We start from the raw sequence: 22,622 nt of genomic DNA on the forward strand, positions 1-22,622 counted from the left end.
GCTGCCAATGCAACTAGCTAGCTAATCAACTAACCAGAAATTTCTAGTAACATGCCAGGAACATCTAGCTGTAATATACTTGCATTGCTTTCAGTGATTCTGTCGACACTGGATGTAGCACACGTCAAGTCACATTATTTGTGACATACTTCATTTGATTGTGCTACATTCACCAACAGATTAAATTGATTTTTAACATTCACTTTGACACGTCTTGTCTAAAAAGCCTCAATCAGTAACATATTTTTATTTGTATTTGACTACTTAAATGTTGGTATTGTGGCAACACAAAGTACTTGTCCTCAGACCATACTATAAATCAAGTACTTTGGTTTCAGCTTTGGAAAAATAGTATTGGTGGATTTAAAATCAACTATTTTCATGATTCTGTATGCAGACGCTGCTCGAAAAAGAATCCAGAAGAACAAAGAGAATAAATCCATATGAACTGCTTCGAAGTCAGGTGATCGACTTTATTGACAGCCTTGTGAGGTAATGGGACAACACTATGAGCATGGTGTGCTTACTTCCTTATCTCACAAAATTACTTGCTTATCTCACAAAAAGTTTGTGGGTCTTTCTTCAGAGAATACCTGTCTCCAGCAGAACTCCAGCCACTCAGTGAAGTGTGCTACTACAGTTCCTCTGGGGTCCTGCGACAGCGGCTCAATGTCACCCCTCGCACATCCATTCAAACTGCCCTCAGTCATCCTTTCTACTACCTGCAGGTAACTGACCACTGATTCTGACTAACCAGTTGTATTCCATTAAAAGGGACAGTATCTTAATTTCCGGGATACATTTTCATTAGCCAATATGTTGTATGGCAGAGCGTCCCAAACTCAAAGGCCCCCCGAACATCACCAAAAGCTTCACTTTTAAATGGCCTCTATAGATGTCAATTTAAGGAGGATATGCAATCAGGTCAAATTGATAAGGCTGATGTACTGTCATACTACCATTTAGTGAGCATCCATCAATGCATGTTGGAATAGGCAGATAAAGTTAACCAACTTGTGCTATATTGCCAAAAGGATTGGGTCACCCGTCCAAATCATTGAATTCAGGTGTTCCAATCACTTCTCTCGTTTGTCCCAGTTTGTTGTACCTGTGGTACCTGTTCGTCTGACATCTGTTATGTTTGTATTATGCATGGTGTTGCACAGGCAAAATGTAGTCTCAGTGCTGACCTATGATCGAAAAACCTTACTCAACATCAAAACTTGAATGGGAGCCTACCATGGATTTTGTCCTGCTCTGTATTCACACTTTAAATCCTCGTTCAGCCAACCTGTAGTGAAGTGCGCTCGTCGGCTACCTTGCTGCGTTCCTCCTCTAAGGAAGTGCCGCAGGAAAAGAGGTAGTCGCGGTGGTGTTCGGGTGAAAATCAGGCGGACAATTGTCTCTCCCAGACAATCTTCGATGGAGTTTCCGATGGGGGACACTACATTTTTCAACTAAACATCGAAATAAATCTAATTAATAAACTAAATTAACCATTTAAACTAAATTACTGATCTAATTATTGATCTAAAGCCCACACTGTCACTGTATGATAATTGAAATGAACTGATGACATCAGGGTTTTTTCCAGAATGGCTATACAGCTGAATAAAATTATGCTGCATTATTTTCCTGTTTAACACTGTAAAGCTGCTTTGAAACAATCTACATTGTTAAAAGCGCTATATAAATAAAGTTGACTTGACTTGACTTCCCTTGGAAGTAATGAGCTTGGAGGGTCTCCATTTGATGCGGTGCTCATGGGATTTTAGATGCGCTCAGCTCCTCCGCGTTCACGGATTCGCAAGAGAGGAGTGAACTGTCAAAATCTATGTCAACTGGACTTTGTTCATCTGGATGTGGCCTCGTCATCACAGCCTCCTTTGAATATGGCCTGAGTGAATGCTAGGTCCATATGCAACAACTTTTATCTTAAATTACATTTTATTCCTGACGGAAACCTGGGCCGGTGTTGGTGAGTTGTCAGTCTTCTAGGAACTTTGTCCATCGAACTGTTGTTTTATTAGTACCCCAAGGTCTACTGGTAGGGGTGGTATTGCTATGGTTTTCAAACAATCACTTAAAATAAAAATAGTTTCTGTTCTGAGTTATTCGTCGTTTGAGGTACAGTGCAATGTTTTGGACTCATTTGGTTTTACTCAACATATGAATCAAGCAACACATGTCGTTGGTAATACTCTTGATCTTGTGTCATATGGTATATCTGTAGATAATGTATGTCTTGAAAATGCTTCCTTCTCTGATCATAAGTCCTTTGTATTTGCGATCCCTGTTGTGAACTCTGCCGCTGTGAATAAGCCGGTAGGCTCGTATTCTCGCTTTATGAACTCACTCACTGCCTCTCAGTTTAGCAAGATATATTTAGCTAATGCTGTGTAAATTTCTATCTTGAATGCTATGTCTTCCTTCGGTCCTGACGATTTAAACTTTTTTCATGCAGCTTGTTCTGATATTTTAGATCCCATTGCCCCTCTTAAGTTGAAACAACCAAAGCGAAAATCTCATTATTGGCTGGATGATCATGCTTGTTCTCTCTTCATCGGGAACCCTCGACTGATCTCTGAGAGAAATTTTTAACATACTTTTCTGATAAGGTGATAGCTATTTGTTCATTCTTCAGCTCTCAGATCTGTCCTGGGTTTCGCTGGCTAGTCCATTCTATCATAATTTTCACCAGGTCTCTTTACTGGAGCTTTGTGATTTGGTAAAGAAGATGAAGACAACTTCCTCCTCACTTGATGTTATTCCCTCAGAGATTACAAAAACTGCTTTTCCTATAATCGGACCCAGTGTTGATTAATTCATCTTTGGACACTGGGGTGGTCCCGAAGATTTTTAAGCATGTGGTTGTTCAGCCTTTGCTTAAGAAACAAGGTCTGGATGAGGGATGTTTTAGGAATCATCGGCCTGTCTCTAAGCTATCATTTTTATCAAAACTTTTAGAAAAAGTTGTGCAGTCTCAATTGATCCAGTTTTTAAATGCAACTAAGTTATTAGAACCCTTTCAATCTGGATTCGCTGCCCGTCATTGATCACTTTTAGCAAGACCGACTCTGTGCTATGACATTTTACTTGCAGTTGATGCCGGTAAAAATGCTGTATTGATCTTACTTGATGTGCTGCCTTTGATACTGTTGACCATGATGTTCTTATTTGGCACTTAGGACATTTATTCGGTATCAAGGGGACAGCCTTTCGGTGGTCTTTTTCTGTAGAGTTATGCAAGTTCTCTTCATCTTCTGCCCCTATTATTAGTGGTGTACCTCAGGGATCTATTTTGGGTCCACTTCTTTTTAACTTATACATGCGTCCACTGGGGGATATTATTAAGAAGCACAATGTTTCATTTAATTTTTACGCTGACGATACACAGCTGTACCTGCCATTGAATGCTGGCGATTCCTTTCAACCTTTGTTGGAATGCATCAGGGACATTAAGGAATGGTTATAAAATAACTTTCTTCAACTTCATGACAACAAAACTGAAACAATTGTTTTTGGTCCCCTAAAGTTAAGGAGTAGTGTTATTAAAGAGTTGGGTAATCATTTCCCCTTCAGTTTCCTCCCAGGTTAGGAACCTTGGTGTTATTATGTTTAACCAAACAAATTAATTCTGTTGTTAAGAATAGTTTTTATCAACTGCGGATCATTTCCAAACTTAAATCATTTTTGTCATTCCAAGGTTATTCATGATTTTATTACCTCGCGCTTAGACTATTGTTATTCATTGTATCTGGGTCTTCCTCAGTCATCGCCTCCAGATGGTGCAAAATGCAGCTGCAAGGTTGCTGACCGGGACAAAGAAATATGATCATGTCACCCCAATTTTAGCCTCGCTTCATTGGCTCCCGATCCGTTTTAGAATTCAGTTTAAATTCTCGTTGTTTATTTTTAAAGCTCTTAATGATCAAGCTCCTTGTTATCTTAAAGATCTTCTTATTCCTCAGTCATCATCCAAATTTTTAAGATCTTCAGACAGGGCTCTTGTATCCATCCCTCGCTCTCGTCTAAAAGCTTTTTCTGTTACCGCCCCCCATCTCTGGAACCAATTGCCCCTGGACATCCGCCTTGCACCTTCCATTACTATTTTTAAGTCAAAATTGAAAACCTATCTATATTCCCTGGCATTTTAATATTATTATACTTCTGTCCGACTCTTTGTTTGGTCTGGTTTCACGTTGTTTCTATTGTATTTTATTGTTTTCATTGTTTTGATTTATTTCTCTTTACTCTGTTCAGCACTTAGGATAGCTCTGCTGTTTAAATGTGCTATAAAATGTACTTACTTAATTACTTCCATGGCCACAGGTGCATAAAATCAAGCACCTAGGCATGCAGACGCTTCTACAAACATTTGTGAAAGAATGGGTCGCAATCAGGAGCTCAGTGAATTCAAGCATGGTGCCGTGATAGGTTGCTAACTGTGCAGTAAGTCCATCCGTGAAATTTCCTCACTACTAAATATTCCACAGTCAACTGTTAGTGGTATTATAACAAAGAGGAAGCTATTGGGAACAGCAGCAACTCAGCCATGAAGTGGTAGGCCACGTAAAAAAAATCACAGAGCGGGGTCAGCGCATGTAATCCACCTGATACAGTGGATACACAGAAACTAACAGCACAGCTGACTTGCTGATTTCCAGTGATTTTAATTTGTTAGAACAGGCAGTGGCATGTCCAGACTGTTTGGACTAGGGTGGCCCATGTGGGACTCTTTTTAGGCTGACATGGAGCATAAATCGACTTCCCTCTAATATCAATGTCTTGTTGGGATCAAATTTATCAGAATACTGTGGGTAAATTGGTAGTTAAAGTTCAATCGTTGCATCGTTAATGTTCTCAGCAATGTGTCCCCAGAAATGTCTCCCCAGAAATCCTGTCAGTAGCCAAGTTTCCATTCACTTTTTCCACTGTTTTGTTATCGACAAAGTGAATATGCATTAAAAAAATATTGCGCAATTTACTGATAGTGTTGCTTGGTTTCCAACATTCTTCAAAATAACTGTCTATTATATTTGTTACTGTCCTGTTGTTACTGCAGAATGAAAGCCTGAAAACGAATGCTGGCACAATCTCCAGTGCTGCGCCAGACCTCTGCATTGTATACAAGCTTCATCTTGAGTGTGGAAGACTCATAAATCTATATGACTGGCTTGAGGTATGAACATGCTAAATCAAAATCACGTATAGAGGTGGGTTATCTTTGTCTAACAGTGTGGATGATACCGGTCATTGTTTGTAATCTTTTCAGGCATTTGTAACTGTGATGTCAGCTGCTGAGGACCAAGACGCTGATTCTGAGGAGCTTGCAAAATTTGACAGCCTTAAGCAGTATCCTTTTTTGACATTTCTTATTTTTAGTTATGAAAGTTTTGTTCTTAATTTAATAAATTTTTAATAGGGCTGCACAGTTAATTGAAATTAAACCGCACACGATTTAGCAAAGACTGCGATTTTATTTTATGTGCATCTTGTCAGTGCAGCACAGCTCTGTGATCAGTAGTAAATGCTGCTCCATCTGAAAGCCAGAGGGCGCTTTCGTGCAGAAACAAATAGCCTATGCCCAGAAGTATGATAACGCACGTAGGTCCAGGAAATCCCTATGGGCATCATATTAACAGTATAGCTGAATAAACAAGATTGAAATGCTTTGATTAACTAATAAACACGACCACGACAATATATGGTTTATCTGAATTCAAGCCTTCTCTAGTATTTTCATGATGATAAAGTATAGCCACATTTCCATTTAAAAATTACATTTCCCAGAACAATTTGTCCCAGGACAATTTGTAAACATTTTTTACCCCAGACCTGTTGCTGTCCGCATTTCCAGCGTACCTTGGAAGATTAGGCAAATTAGTCCGGAGATGTAGGGGAGAGTGGGGCACAACCACACACTTTTTGACTGTAAATTCACTTGGGGTTCAAAGTATTTATTATTTCCCACATTAATTTCCCACGTCTAGTACAATTATGTGGTTTTGTTTCTTTAATACAGTGTATAATTTTTTTCTGGATTTACTCCGAAAGAATGGAAGTGAAATGTGACAACATGGCCCATAGGTGGGGTACATTGTAACATGACCATATGACAGCTTAAAATTTGACAGACTAAAATATAATTATTAACTTTTTCATATCAAATAATGGCATTTTTAATCATTTAAAAATAAACAAATTTTTTAGTTTTTTCGAAACACCGCAAAAGTTATACAGCACATTTCAAAACAAAATGATAATTAATAATTTCTGAACATTGACTCTCAGTCTTTATTCACCTTTTTCTCATGGTTTCTAAATATAATTCATAAAAGAATAGAATAGTTCTAATAGGGGCACATTGTAACGTTGTTGCGCATCTGGGATTTAAACCCGGCTCCTGTCTTCTGCTGGTTAGATCAGCATTAAAGAACTATCAACTGTTAAATAACAAATATAAGATTAAAATATCAGATTTGTCTCATTTTAAATAAACACAAAAAAATGGAGATGAAAAATTTACTTTTTTTAATGGTTAAATAAATGATCAGTGAAATCTTCCAAAGATTTTTTAATTTTGGTACATTTTGTTCTCTATATCTCCCAAGTCCTACCCCCGAAAGTTCCTAAACTTTGAAAAAGTACTACCTCCATAAGCAGGGACTTTCTGAGGCAGAAATATTAACCTGGAACTTCATTTAGACCCTGGTCCCTGCAGTCGAAACACACCGAGTACCACCCCAAAGTCCATAGTTTCTGGGGAAGTTCCTGCAACGGAAACACAGCTTATTTTTATACTTCAATGCTAAACGATAGCCTTTATGACAGTATAGAATACTATGGAATATGTTGTGTTCCTTATTCTGTGTAAGAAGCCACATCTCACAGAAGGATGTTTTCAAACACTCTGATGTTATGATGAGAGTTTGGAGTAAAAACACGTTATTAAATGTTGTCTTTTGTTGGATAAGGTTAATAAATGATTCTCATGTTTGGTTAGATGTTTATAAGCGACTCAAACTCGCAGTGGTTTCAGATGGAGCGGCATTTACTACTGATCACTGACAAGCTGCGCTTAAAAAAATAATCGCAGCCGTTGCAATTTCATAATCACACCAAGCCAAATTGGTCTAAGCGCGATTTCGGGTTAATTGCGATTAATTGCGCTGCCTTCATTTTTAACCATTGAAGAGTACTGTTACTGCATTCTTTAGAGATGTTTAAGATAAAATCATGTGGCTCATAAATGAACAGATTTTTAAGTGTACATTCTTACTTTCCTTTTAAAAAGGTCTATGAAAGCACATTTCTTATACGTATTGTCCTTAACATTTACAGTGCTCGTTTCATTCAGGCTGTCTCTGAGATGGAATTTCTTGGCTTTGTTAAATCAACAAAACAGAAAACGGACCACGTGGCAAGACTGACTTGGGGGGGTTGTTAAAGAAACAATTTACAAAGCGCTGTTTCCTGAACAAAAGAGATTGGCCTGACGTTCATAAAATAATTAGTATGGTTTTTGCACTACAACTGTATGTTGTACTGTCAGCTGTATTACATGTTACTATTACTTTTGTGTTTCTTTTGTTACATTTGTTACCGTTTGTTAATTTACCATTGGAATAATAATTAAAAAAAAAAACTTTTTTAATGTATCTGTCAAATATTTGAATTCATTGCATCTGTAAAGTTTTAATTTGATCAAACTATGAGATAATAAACATGAAAATTTGAAAGATGAATGTTTTTTCATTTCTATTACAATATTTGAAAGCGATAGAGTTCTGCTGTTAAGAAAAACCTGCTCATTTTCAAACTTCTTTATTTACAGAAAGTAGGAGTGGCAATATTAATTAAAATATTCTAAATTATTTTTATAATACAACAATACAAATCATAAATTATAAATAAATGATACAATTCAACAATTACAGAAGCCGTTTCAGTATCTAAATTAAGTGCTGATTGAATATTTTATTTGTGTATGCACTTTGCATTAGGCAAGGCAAGGCAAGTTTATTTGTATAGCACATTTCATACACAGTGGTAATTCAAAGTGCTTTACACAGAAATTAAGTTAAAATAGTCATAAGTGAATAAAATAAAAATATATATAGTATAACAGTTATAATAGGAATTAAAAGGAAATAAAAATAAAGATGAAATCCCCTATCTGGGGTGGAAGAAAATGGAGAGCCAGGTTTACTTTAAAAATATTTGTCAGGTAACTGTGCGTTTAGACAGTACCCTTACAGACAAATCTTCTTGGCCTAACTTGAGGGCGTTCTCTAGATGTTTTACCCGCCAGAGCAGATCTAAACGGGTCTTCCTCGCACCGGAGGGAGTACTCAAAAAATATTTGTCAGGTAACTGTGCATTTAAACATTACCCTTACAGACAAATCTTCCTGGACAGGAACACCAGGGCTATCTCTACTTTGTTCGACCGTCAGAGCGGATCTACACGGTCCTTCCTCTTACCACCAAGGCTATACAGATCTATCCGTCAGAGCAGATCTAAACGGATCGTCCTTGCACCGGAGGGATTTCGATTTATCGCTCCCCCGTCTCTCAACCTCTTTTACCCAGACAGCCTTAACAAAAAAATAAAAAGTATAATTAAAAACTAAAAATAAAACAGGGTTAAATTGAAACATAATTAAAGTGCAAGCAGTTCGGACAAAGCACAGAGCTCATTGAGTAAATGCATAAGATAAGGTGCAATCAGTCGGACGTACAGTGGCATAGCTCATTCAGTAAATGCACAGCTAAACAGATGTGTTTTGAGTCTGGATTTGAAAGTGGCTACTGTTGGAGCACATCTGATCTGTTCAGGAAGCTGGTTCCAGCTACGGTTGGCATAATAGCTAAAAGCAGACTCCCCTTGCTTTGAGTGAACCCTTGGTATTTCTAATGGACTTGATCCTGATAATCTGAGTGATCTGTTGGGTTTGTATTTAATCAGCATATCTGCAATGTATTGAGGTCCTAGGTCATTGAGTGATTTATATACAAGTAATAGTACTTTAAAATCGATCCGAAATGTAACTGAAAGCCAGTGTAAAGACCTGAGGACTGGTGTGATATGGTCATATTTTCTGGTTCTGCTCAGAATCCTGGCAGCAGCGTTCTGTATGAGCTGCAGCTTTCTAATGGTCTTTTTGGGAAGGCCACTGAGAAGACCATTACAATAGTCCACCCTGCTGGTGATAAAAGCATGAACGAGTTTCTCTAAGTCTTGCCTGGAAATAAAGCTTCTAATTCTTGCAATATTTTTCAGATGATTGTAAGCTGATTTAGTTATTGCTTTGACATGACTACTGAAACTTAGGTCTGACTCCAAAATCACACCAAGATTCCTGACTTGATTTTTTGATTTTAGACCTTTAGCCTCAAGATATGCGTTCACCTTGAGAATTTCATCTTTGTTTCCTAATGTAGTGATTTCAGTTTTGTCTTTGTTTAACTGAAGAAAGTTTTGAATAGTTAACATTAGAATAGTAAAGACAGTAAGTGAGCAGTTATGTGTGTATTACATGCTCAGAATACTATGTTTTCATGTATTAAAGATTCACATGCTCAATGCTAAAAATGCCTAATTAAACCATTCAAGTAAAAAAAAAGATATTTTTCCACCTTTTAATGTAATATTGAAAACTGTTAAGGGGATAAAAAAAACGACATTTACCTGTCTGCATAAGTGTGCACAACCTTTCATAATATTGTGTGTTATTCTCGTTCAGACACTTAAGTATTCTCCAGTCATCATTTAATTAATGTTGATTAACCCTTAATAAAAAATCAGCTGTTTCAGACAGATTTTCTTAGTATCTTCTTGATTGCATCCTATCGCTGAAGCCATGGCCCGCAAAGAGCTTTCAACGGTTGTAAAGAGGTTCCAATCTGGAGAAGAGTACTCAAGTATTTCCAAAGATGTGCCATAGAATACCATGAAGGACGGTCATCAATAGGTGGAGAGAAAGGGCAGCACAATGACATTCCAAACACAGGGCACCTGTCGGAAATCAAGGACACTGCCAGCATACTTACATTAACAGTAAAGGGGCTGCAGGAATGTCTGGCAAGTACTGGTCACTTGCTGCATGTTACAACAACAATATCCTGTATTCTTCATATTTCGTGCTGAGGTAGACATAAGTAACAAACATTACTGACAAAAAAAGAAAAAACTAAATACAGCCAGTAAGCCTGTTCACCAAAATGAAGTATGGCTTTGAGGTCATGAACGCATGAACTAGCTGTTCAGCATTTTGCATTGAGAGCATGTGCCGTAATTTAAATATATTTTTAAGATGGTAGAATGCAGTTTTACAGATACTTGAAACGTGGCTTTCAAATGAGAGATTCTAAAGAAAGACATGGATGAGTGAGTTTGGTGTGGAGGAACTTGACTGGCCTGCACAGTTGCTGCTCAGTTGAGTCCTGGCCTCAACCTGATAGAACACCTTTGGGATGAATTAGTGCGATGACTGAGAGCCAGGCCTTCTCATCATCCGTGCCTGACCTCACAAATGCGCTTCTAGAAGAATGGTCAAAAATTCCCATAAACACACTCCTAAACCTGTGGAAAGCCTTCCCAGAAGAGTTGAAGCTCTTATTGCTGCAAAGGGTGGGCCAACTCCATATTAAACCCTACGGATTAAGAATGGGATGTCATTACAAGTGCATGTGGTTAGGCGATATATATTAGCTACATCTCAAAACGCTGTACTTTTAACAGGAATCTGACTTTTTCTATACCCACTGTATATAAGGCGAAGAAAACATTATCTTTTGATTAGGGATGAATGAGTAATAAGACCACATATATTCATAGAATTGTAGCACTGTTTTCTCCCTTGTTTCTGCATGTAGGTTATTATTCTTATTTGTTACTTTGGATCTGCAAAATTCATAAATGTATAGAACTATGATTTTTTTTCTCTCAAATGCCCTCCTATAATGCAGAGCCGAATATAACTTTAGTACATTTTTGTCATTGTAAAACTGGCACATGTTCTCTGGCGGCCGACACGTCAAATTACACATTTTCAAGGGCACCGAAAATCCCCGCCCCTTATTGACATGATTGGTTAGTTTGTTCATTATAGACATCTCATTGGATAAAATCACAGCGTCAGGGGAAACCGCCTCCGCTATCGGAAGACGCTGCACTGGTGAGGAAAACGTGCTTCCTGTTTGTGTTGTATTTTGGCTTAAAACAGCGTTGTTCTTATTGAACATAGATGTGTTTTAAATATTTTGATGAGTAAGAAGTAAATTATAAAAACACATTTTAAAGTGCTTTAATTTATGAAACAGAGACATCGTGTTTTCTTTTTTATTAGCATAGCGCTGTGTTTCGATTATTTAGCGATAACGTTGATTCTAACATAGTGTTCTATAAAACTCCACTAGGGATTTACGCCTTTGCTTTTAATATTTTAGTAATATTTTAATACAATATTACCCTTGTTATTCACTGTTTCTCTGAGCCCTGACTAGTCTTATTACCCGCAAAGTTCCGCTGGTGAATTATAGTTTTATATTTTTTAAATTATACCCCAAATGTTTTCATAAATTGGGAAAGCCCAGAAACCTCTAAGTATGTTATTTTACCATTAACAATGTCACTTGTAGTATTAAATCGACAGTTTGTCAATCGCTGCAGTTCAGAGTATTAACCACAAGGTGTCGTCCAAACATTACGAATTCAATCTCCTCCGGATGAGTCTTCAAGTGCCGAGGTCTCGGTTTGTTATTCTTGTATGTTTTTGCATTAACAAAAACATTATCATAATGTACATTTACAGAGCTTCGTAATGCATTCAACTGTTACATTCATAATAGCATCAAGGAAACAGCAAAAAGAGAGAGAGAGAGAGAGAGAGAGAGAGAAAAACTAAACAGGTTAATTTACAAGGAATTACCATAGACCGGAAAAAAAATTACCAAGAGAAAAAGCTTAAATTAAATGTATATCCATTTAGCTTTTTCATTTCTTGCATCTTTTAGGGCCTCAGTATAATACATAAGTTGAAGTTGAGTGTGACGTTAGGTTTATTATTTGTCCTTTTTTGTTTAATATGGGATTTTCCTTACACAATTATTAAATTAATCCCAAAATTTTGCTCCAAACTCTTAGTCTTGTGCAATAAAAAATATATCTTTACATATCTTTACCAGATTATGTATATTTAAATATACACACACACACGCGCATGCATGCATTTATATTTAAATATATAATATAATATTATATATAGGCTACTAGTGCTGCGAAATCAGTTAATCACATCCAAAATAAAAGTTTGTGTTTACATCGTGTGTACTGTGTATAATTTTGTAAATATTAGTGCTGTCCTGTCAAATCAATTAATCGCATCCAAAATAAAAGTTTGTGTTTACATTGTGTGTTGTGTGTACTGTGTATAATTATTATATATTAATGCTCTCATTTATTTAAGAAATATTTGCATGTGTGTGTGTGTATATATATATATATATATATATATATATATATATATATATATATATATATAATTTATATTATGAAAAAAAACTTGATTATAAACACACACAAACACATTAATTATACACCGTACATGAACATATACAGTATAATGTCGCCTTTGGCTTGGCTTGCTCATTTGGGGACACTACATTTTCAACTAAATATCCAAATAAATCTAATTAGTAAACTATATTAACCATATAAACTAATTGCTTTGAAACAATCTGCATTGTTAAAAGCAGCTATATAAATAAAGTTGACTTGACTTATGTAAACACAATTTTTTATTTTGAATGTGATTAATCATTTGACAGCACAAAATAAACATTCATAGAATAAATGTTTTATGGATTCTTTCTCCAAGTTGCAACAGACACATGTTGTCTCCATGTCTCAAAAAATCTTTCGGTTTCGGGTTGTATTTGATCCATAACAGACGTGAGGAAGTCATGTGACACTGCAGGATTCACCCTCTGACGTTCTATTCTGAGACTGTTTTTCTTGCAGTGGGGTTGCAGTGGAAATCTGGGACTTATTTCATGTATTGAAAAGTTATGTATAAAATATAAAACTTTAAGACATTTAAGATTCAAGGTGGGCAAATTTGTTAAAGGAAATGTTAAATGAAGGAAGGAAATTGAGCACAAAGTCATTAAGATGCTCTTTGGAATAATCTGAAATCATGCTCTGATAACACAAAGAAGTTTGTTCAAAACCGGATCCATGTCACTTTGAGTGCATGTCAATAAAGCAAAAGGGCAACATACCAAACTAAGAAATTCTGAAGATCATGTTAATTGTATAAATTCAACTTAAATTTAGCAAAATTGACTCTCTACTGTATTTGAGAAGAGACTCCTGTTTTTCAGTTGACTGAACTGAAGTGAGATGGCAGCTACACAGAAACTGGCCTGTTATCGGTTACCTCCCCTGCCTACCATAGGGGAGATTATCAAACTGTATAACCTGAGAGCGGAGAAACAGCTTTCTCAGAACTTCCTCCTCGACATGCGACTCACAGGTGAGCCCAACTACTGTTCACTCTATGTCAGAATACGTTAACAAGACTTGATAGATTTCAGTGAAGTAGCACACTCTTTATGTGTGTACTAAATGTAAACTAAATGGATTGGATTTCAGATAAGATTGTCCGGCAGGCAGGAAACCTGAAGGATGCGCATGTGTGTGAGGTTGGACCTGGACCTGGGGGTCTCACCAGATCTATTCTGAAAGCTGGAGCAGCAGATTTATTAGTGGTGGAGAAGGACACGCGCTTTACGCCAGGATTACAGGTTTGCTTATTAATGTATTTGATACAGCGATAAATTGGTCATGCCCAATATTTGGCCATTTGCTCATAACTGCTCGTCAGGCAGACAGAAGTGTTACTAGGCCAATTCAATTTCAAAAATATTCACTTTAAAGAAATGTAGTGCTAAATAAGTAGTATTTTAGTAATGTTGTGTACAACATTTGTGCTTAATGTTGTGCTATCATTAACATAGGCGTAATTTACGGGTGGGACGGGTGGGACATGTCCCCACCACTTTTTGCCAGGCTCGATATTGTCCCCACCACTTTTTAAAAGTAATTGAAAAATAGATTACGGAAGGTGTGTATTAAAGCAAAAGCACGATCAACAAATCGTAATACATTCATTTAACAAATTTTTCCGACGGTCAGAAGCTTTTTTTTCCATTACAGATTTTTGCAAAACTTTTGCCATATTTAATAGTCGATAAAAAAATATTGCGAAATGACAGCGTTTCCATTAACTGATGTTATGCGACTAAAACATTTTTTTTTCTCACGTGATAAGCCATTCCAAAAATTATGCCGCGTATGTTCTTAGGTTTATGTATATCCCAGCCAACGCACGCCATTATTTTTTACTGGAAGGAGACGCGCGTGTTATTCAAGCACTGATGGCAAGGAAAGCCCCTTACTTGAGCGGCACATACGAGGTGTTTCTCTCTCTTATCTGCTTCAAGGTCTTGATAAATTGTGGCATTTTATATTCTATTGTTTTTTTTTATGAGTTTAATAAAGAACTCGTCTTCTTTCCAAACATACCGCGCCATCTGTAAAGAATGATCAACTTTTACGCCAGGTTATTGTGACGCATTGCTGCCAGCTGCCACATAGGCTACAGAGATGAGCAAAATGTTTGAAATTGCATGGTGGTAACTCAAAGTTTTACCACTTCGTTACGGGTAACAGGTGCCATGGACCGCTCATGTTAGCATCAGTGGCATAACCGTTGCACAAATATCATCTAACTCTATAATAGGCCTACAGTAATATATTGTATGCTATATTGTAATAGCTACATATATTCTAGAAATGTATTAAAAAGAAAGATGCTTTCAGCCTTACTCAAAGGTCGCAGAAACAGGCCGGTGGGTTCGTTACGCACGTCAATCCAGTTCTTATTTTGGTTCTTATGTATTAAATATACAGGCCATTCATTTATGAAACCTTGATCAAAATTAAAATACAATTTATAGAAAACGAAATTCACTTTAAAGAAATGATTTCTGCAAAACAACACTCAATAGAAATCATGTCTGACCCCACTCCATGCCGACGAAAGCACCCGCGAATTCTTTAATATTTTTCATTGTTGCAGTTTTTTTTACCACTTTGTTATTTTGGCTCGGAATTTCGTTTGCTGGAAATATGAACTGAATTTATAAATTACATTTGAAATGAAAAACTTTTTGTTTAATAAACAAAATCATTTTTTTAAGCGTTTGGAGTGGAGTAGGCTACATGCAAAACGTAGCCTATTTAGATTCACAGTTATGTTTAAATATTAGCCTATTATATTATTGTTTTAATTTTTATATGTTGATGATGAAAAGTGAATTGTATTTTAATTTTTATCAAGGTTTCATAAACTAATTGCCTGTAGCCTATATTTAATACATCGGAAGCAAAATAAGAACGCCGGGAATGCATTGAACCCACTGTTTCCGCGGCCGTTGAGTAAGGCTGAAAGCGTCTTTCTTTTTACTACATTTCTAGAATGTCTTAATTACAGTAGGACTTATAGATAGTTATGATATTTGTGGCTGCACCGGGGTCCGTCATTACAAGGTTAAAGTTACGCCACATGAGCGGTCCATGGCCACCTGCTCTGATAAATAAATTAATCAATAAATTAGGCTACAACAATTTCGTGCTATGGGCATTGCCACCGATACAGGCAGCGGATGAGATATTTTACGCTGAGCTTTTCAGACAAGTGTGACAAAGGCATGGGCTAAATAAATTCTCCAATATGGATACAGACATATATATACACACATCACTATACAACACATGTCCTTATTAGGAAAAAAAATATGTCGTTTTAACAACATACAATCTCGTTATTACGAGAAAATGATGTCGTTTTTATGACATAAGATCTCGTTATTACTACATAGGCTAATTGAGTGAAAAAATAATATGTAGGCCTATGTGGCAGAAATGCGTCTCTTTATTAAATAAACACATAGCAAAACGAGTTGTGCGGTGTCCCGGTGTCCCCACCACTTTTCAAAGCAAAGTTACGCCACTGATCATTAACTTTTGTTACATAGAGTGGCGTTACAATATCCATTGGCCACCCTGCTTGTTAGATATTAGTAACAACCGTGTTCATAAAACAAACAAAAAAGGCTGAGTCCTAGTAAAGCTGTGCATCTCGCCTGCTATGTCATCAAGCAGTGTTGAAGGCCATCTCAAATGGAAGTGTCCCTTGGAATGCAGCTTTCGTTTCGAGTCCTTCATTCTGCATATTTTGAAGGATGCACAATCTTTTGCACATTACAATTCATGAAAAAGAATAGGTGAAAAAGAGTCAGCACTGAGCTCGCCTAAGTTCATTATGAAATGCAAGACAGAAATAAAGTTTTTTTTGTAGACGAAGGCATTGTTTTCTTTCGTTGTGTTAATCTCTAAATGCTAAACTGCCCATGATGTAAATCACTGGGAGACCACAGATGGTCATTCACTGTATTGCATTAATAGAAAGTCAGATACAAAGTATAAAGTATTTTTGGACAGTGAGCGCAGGTGGCAAAACCTTAATGATGTGGCCAGCGGACTTACTAGAGTGTCTTATTCTAGCATTCAATGCTAAGTAGGAGTCTATCTTAGAAGTCAGAAGGAGCACCAAGTAATCTTTATATTTATTTTTCACTGACTGATACTGTCTTGTACTTTATAATGACACCTGTCAGTGTGGATGCAGCTGAATCGCACTAAAGCAAATGTTTTTATTAGTTACTAGTGCCATTGTAGACCTAAGATTACTTTTTTATTTTTTTTACCTATGATTAGTCTTTTTTTTATTTTTTTTATAGGCTTAGTAAACATGTATATTAAAGTATTTGATTTTTCTTTTGTTGTTTCAGCTTTTGTCTGAGGCTGCCCCTGGAAGAATGAGGATAGCGCACGGAGATATTCTCACATACAGACTGGAAAGGGGGTTCCCAGCTCACATAGCCAAGACATGGGAAGATGGTAAACATTACAAGGAATTTCAGTAAATAATTATGACATCCTTGGTAAATATGAGCAAAACAGGTTGTGGCAAAATGCCTTTGCTTTTTATCTTCTTATATATACATATATTTATTTATTTTTAAATAAATGTGTGCCACAATTATTGGCACCTCTTAATTCAATATTCTAGTTTGTTAAATTTCTCTTTGTTTCGGTATCAATCGAGTCCTTTAGGGCCCTATCATACACCCGGGACAATGCTGCGCCAGGCGCGACGCAAGTGTTTTTTTGCTAGTTTCAGCCCGACACAGTTATCATTTTCACGTCCAGTGCCACATTGTTTAAATGGTAAATGTACTTGCACCCATCTGTTCGCCCATGGGCGTGCTGGTCTGAAAATTAGGTGTGTTCAGGCGCTTTGTTGGCGCGTTGCTATTTTGAGGAACTGAAAAAGACTGCGCCATTGACATTAAAACCTGGTCTAAAGTCAATGGCACAGTACTTTTTGTGTTATTTAAAGGGTGCGTTAGTAATATATGCACCTATAGGCGGGTGCACAATGCGCATAGACTCTTACTTATTCAGTCTTTCCACTCATAATTTCCACCATTTAAATAGCGAATCTGCCATGATGCAAGCACAACTGGCTTTTAAAGGGAATTGGAGATGAGATTGGTTTATTGCACGTTACGCCCAAAACACACCCATGACTCATTAAGAGACTAGGGACTATTTTTCAGTCGCCCTTTGTGCACTGCGTAATAAGGTTTATGAACTTATGTCAGATTCATTTTCTGATTTCCTTCAGATTCAGAGTCGACACATTTGTGTATTTTCTTCTTTAGCTCATCCTACATGTTTTGGATGGAGTTTAGGTCAGTGGACAGGGATGGCCATGACAAAACTGGTGTCAGTGAGCCATTTATTTTTGTTATTGTTGTTGCTTTTGAGGTGTGCTTTTCTAGACCTTTGAATGGTACCTGTTATTCTTGGCAAACTGTAGGCTAGTCAGCTCCCATTTATACCCCAGTGAAACAGGAAATCATGTCTTCCTACTTCCTGTATGTTTTCCTAATCGCTCTGAGGGAATTTGGAATTGTGCTTTACATCTTAGATTTTACTCTTAAGAATTTCTAAGGGTGCCAGTAATTGAGAAACATGTTTTAGAGGCATGTTTTTAATTTTTCACATTAATTTTCTATAATTTTGCTCAAATTTGACGATGATGCCAATATTTGTGGAGGATGCTTTTTGTATATATTAAATATATGAACAGAATTTGTTGTACTCCTAAAGCCCTTTCTGAAATGCTATTACCTGAGTCTGTTTAAAATGATTATCAGTAATCAGAGAAAATAGGCTTACATTTTCAATTTCCACTGATTGTGTCCAAATGCTGCAGCTTAACTTTACTTTTAATCTGTTAGTTCTCTCGTTTCACACCAGTGTTTAAGTCTTTGCTTTGGCTGCCAGGGCCTGTATTTATCAAGCATCTGAGAATTGCTCACAAGAACACTGCAAAGAATTGACTTAAGAGTCTTGGCTCAAAGCTGCGTTTAAAAGTTAGTTATCAAGCATCTCAATCATACTTTAAGTGAAGTGTAGGACTAAAGTCTTCAGTCTTAGAGTTGATTTACGACACTTTGCTGTGCCACAAACAGGATTTTGAATGATGTCATAGGTATGAACCAATCACTGAATAGATTTCCTTATTTAAAAATATTCTCAGATAAATTCACATTGAATGGTTAAATTCCTAAGAGGAGTATACATTCAACACACATTTAACAATAAATAATTTTCAAGACAATACATTATAATATACACATTTTAAATGAAAGATAAACACCATGTCTTAATTAAACATTTTAAACGGGTGTGCTGTTAACTGACCTACCTATATATGGCCTAGACTTTTTGATATAATCAGCCACCATGGATTCCAAAAGAAATCCGAACTGGCGGGAGGAAGAAGCGCTAATACTTTCTGAATTAGACGAACAGCGGAATGTTATAAAAGGCAAGTTCAGCCCGACATTATCCAGCGCTGACAAAGATGATGCCTGCTTTGTCCATACGATACCGTTTGATTAACTGCTCATTGTCAAACATTTCAAAAACATTCTTCCTCTTCTAAAAGGATTTGCGCACATCTCTGTCTCCTCAGTGCCATCACAAGCCCCTACTGGCACCTCCTAACCACTTGAGAGGCTTCTCGAGCTGTCTTTGATTCTTAGCTTTAAGAAATTTGATAACTTGCTTTTATACTTAAGTTTGAAAGTAGGAGTACATTTCATGAATTCTCAGCACTTAAGATTAAAATGGCACTTTTGAGAAGCTTGATAAATACGGGCCCAGTTCTTGCTAGAATTCGGTCCAAGCATTACACCCAATCCTTCAAAATGTGGACTTCAGACCTTCCAGATTGCTTCTCTGTTCAGCAGCTTATTAGAACGGCAAGATGGAACAACCACTTTCTTGCACAAAAACAGGCTTAGGTCAGCTTACCTGAATGTCGTCCCTGCTGTATTCAGTCTTATGCATGTATGCAATTTTTTTTTTTTTTTCAGTAGCATGTAGTGAAGTTATTTAATCAGCAACTGAATTTGGTTTGTATTTTTATTGTAACAACAGCAGGGTCCTCTTCTGGTTGATTTAAGGGCCAGCTTTACAAAGCTCTTCTATTCTCAGCTGCCTATGCTGATGTTTGGCAATAATTTGTGTACTCTGTTGTTGTATAAGCGTCTGTAAAGAGCGTAATGTGAACGGTCTATAGCATACAATATGAGTTTGTGTGTTTCAGTACCCCCCAACCTGCATATCATCGGGAACCTGCCCTTTAGTGTGTCAACTCCTCTCATTATAAAGTGGCTGGAACAGATGTCCAACAGAACTGGGTCCTTTATGTTTGGACGTACAAGGCTTACACTGACCTTCCAGAAAGAGGTGGCTGAAGTAAGTTAAACACTGTTATTCATGGTATTGTTTAAAAAAAAAGTTTAGTTTACAAATTTATTTGCTGTCCAACAGGGGTCAACGGCCAGTAGTTTTTGGGGCATGAAATTGATTAATCTATCTTATCTATCCATCATATTAGAACCATTTTTTATGAGTAGGTCTCTTCTTTTGAATTACATCTTATCATAAGTAATTATGTATGAAAAAGTAATCTGGACGTGCATTTGTCATGTTGTCATTGTCATGTGACATACCAGTGTTGGTTGCATCGCTTCATTGCAAGTCTTCTGGCCTCAGAGTGTCCACTGGATGCTTACAGAATCAGTGTAAGCATCCAGAAGTTTTTCGTAAGTGAGGGCAGCTGTGTGATGAATACTGTGAATTCAGTCATATTACAATTTTTCTTTTGTGTTTACTGTTTTTCGCCTATTATGTTGTAGAGAAGTATGCATATTCTGATGCAGTCATTATCAACACCATTTTATAACTTTCTAAGTATATATATAATTATTATTATTTTTTTTTTTTCGGAAAGCAGATGTAATTCAGGCTTTTTAAGCTTGCAACAAAGCACGTTTGTTCATTTTACATGCAAGGTAATGTTCACACACAACTATTAAAAGCACAGTAGAAAAAAAAAAAACTGTTTTGATTTATAGGCACCAAAGAGAGAGTGGAAAGTGGTCATAGAAGAAACAAACAATTACCGTAAAGAAAACATGACTGGTGATAATAAAATTAAAGAATATACTATGTATAGTTAAACATATTTGTAGAAGCGACTGCTATTGATAGACTGATTCGGAGTGCTTGAGCATTGGAGGGTGTCTGTCTGCAGATCCTTAAAATGTAGCTAATTTTATGTGAAAATAAATGTTTAAAGAAAGTTATTAAAGAAGTGAAGATTGTGTAATTTTGTAACTTTGTAAAGTTATCAAATTTCTTGCCCCACTTTGCAATGCAACAAGGACTCCAAACCAAAATGAACAGCTTGGCGTCAAAATGCATGCATGTTGTTGTTGTTGTTGTTGTTGTTGTTGTTGTTTTGGCCGGTGAATTATTATAAATTTCTTTCAGTGTGAAATTAATAGCAACAGAGTCATGGGCTCAATAATTGCTCAAAAAGCTTTTCACACTTCAAATATTTGATGTTGAACAATATGCAAGAAATTATATTTTATAAGAACAGTAACTGTAATGAGATCTTAATAAAGAGTTCTTTACATCTACAGGAATTTTATTTATTTTTTTATTTTAAATGTACACCTTAAACATTTTGGCACACACTGTAGAACATACCGAACATTTTAAATTAAATTTGAAAATGAGAATTATAAATATTAAATAAATAATAAATAGGTTAGTAGGAAATCTGGGTGGCTGTTAGATTACCTGAGATGCTGAGTAAGGTAATATTGGTTAACTTGTTAACAGTTTGCTTAAAAGTATCCTTAAAAAGTGTGCATTTAGTATAACATTTGAGCTGAAGTATTTAAGTAATTTTCAATGTTAGGATGAAATGGTTGGGGAAAAATTGCCTAGAATTTTGCCATTTTGTTACTGAGATATTGGTCTTAAATTTAATTTAGAGAGGCATTAAAAAGGCATTAAAAACTCTCTTTGTCCCCTCTTTAATTTCTAGAGGTTAACAGCCAGCACAGGAAGCCGCCAGCGCAGCCGTCTCTCTGTAATGGCTCAATATCTCTGCACTGTCAAAAACTGTTTCACCATTCCAGGACGTGCCTTTGTTCCAAAACCAATCGTAAGTCTCTTTGTCTCTTTCTTCTGCCATTTACAATTCTGTATCTCTGTGTTTGAGTGCTCATGTGGAAGGATTGTGGGTGTTAGCTCATTAGAAGAGCACAGAGTCAATGTTGTCTTAGATATGGAATCTGAGATGGCGACGCATGGTGTGTAATGATGCCCGCAGGGCATTTGGTATGCCACTCTTTTGTACTGGGGGGAAATAAGAGCCACTTTTGAGATTTTAGCCTGGCTTCTTTACTCCACTGGGTTGTCTAGGACTGGATTTTTGGGTTTTGGGGAATGCCAGGGGTTTGTGGATAAGAGGGGTCTTATGAAAGAAAGTACCTTATGCATAACGTTCCCGTGTCTGTAAATATTTTATCTAGCCAGAGTGCTTTTGAACGAAGAAGAAAGGAAAGTGGGACGAATTGAGCATTCTCTTGGATTAAATGGTACGGATGATTATTTCATTGCACACCAAGGCTTTTACACCACTGATGAAAGACATATGCTTCTTCATGAGGTTTCACACAAGAAGTTACTGAAACATCTCCTCCAGTTAAAATTGTACAAGAGTGATAATGCACAGTAGACAGAAAAAAGCTTAATTGTGCTCTTTGGGAAAAAACATATAAGCTAACATTTGTAAGATGTTTGATGGAAATCAAATGACAGGGCCGTTCTCCATCCACTTATTTCCTTCCTGTTGGAAGACAGATTTGTGAGAGAATCAAATTTCTTTTGTTGACTGAAATGGTGGGAATTCACTTTTAGACCTTTAAAGGGATAGTTCAGCCAAAATAAATCATAATTTACTCGCCCTCCAGTTGTTCCAAACCTGTATGAATTACTTTTATTCTGCTGAACAGAAGAGATATATTTGTATTATTTTAGTAGTGTACAAA

The 22,622-nt window shown here is 36.6% G+C and overlaps 2 protein-coding genes across 4 annotated transcripts in view; both read left to right on the forward strand.

Annotated features, from left to right (window-relative positions):
- orc3 (origin recognition complex, subunit 3) overlaps positions 1 to 7,746 on the forward strand; it is a 42,948-nt gene extending 35,202 nt beyond the window's left edge. For all 3 annotated transcript variants that reach the window (XM_079833398.1, XM_079833400.1, XM_079833399.1), the window contains exons 16-20: positions 398 to 492; positions 587 to 728; positions 5,066 to 5,182; positions 5,276 to 5,355; positions 7,345 to 7,746. In XM_079833398.1, the coding sequence (XP_079689524.1) occupies positions 398 to 492; positions 587 to 728; positions 5,066 to 5,182; positions 5,276 to 5,355; positions 7,345 to 7,450 (540 nt within the window). In that variant the 3' untranslated portion in view covers positions 7,451 to 7,746. The remainder of the gene's footprint in view (positions 1 to 397; positions 493 to 586; positions 729 to 5,065; positions 5,183 to 5,275; positions 5,356 to 7,344) is intronic.
- Positions 7,747 to 11,147: 3,401 nt separating this feature from the next.
- Positions 11,148 to 22,622, forward strand: part of tfb1m (transcription factor B1, mitochondrial) — a 35,732-nt gene continuing 24,257 nt past the window's right edge. Inside the window, exons 1-6 of the mRNA XM_079833391.1 lie at positions 11,148 to 11,182; positions 13,389 to 13,540; positions 13,660 to 13,811; positions 16,923 to 17,031; positions 19,817 to 19,968; positions 21,614 to 21,733. Coding sequence (XP_079689517.1) covers positions 13,408 to 13,540; positions 13,660 to 13,811; positions 16,923 to 17,031; positions 19,817 to 19,968; positions 21,614 to 21,733 — 666 coding nt within the window. The 5' untranslated portion in view covers positions 11,148 to 11,182; positions 13,389 to 13,407. The remainder of the gene's footprint in view (positions 11,183 to 13,388; positions 13,541 to 13,659; positions 13,812 to 16,922; positions 17,032 to 19,816; positions 19,969 to 21,613; positions 21,734 to 22,622) is intronic.

Source organism: Gobio gobio (genome assembly GCF_949357685.1).
Source record: "Gobio gobio genome assembly, chromosome: 13".
Taxonomy (NCBI): Eukaryota; Metazoa; Chordata; class Actinopteri; order Cypriniformes; family Gobionidae; genus Gobio; species Gobio gobio.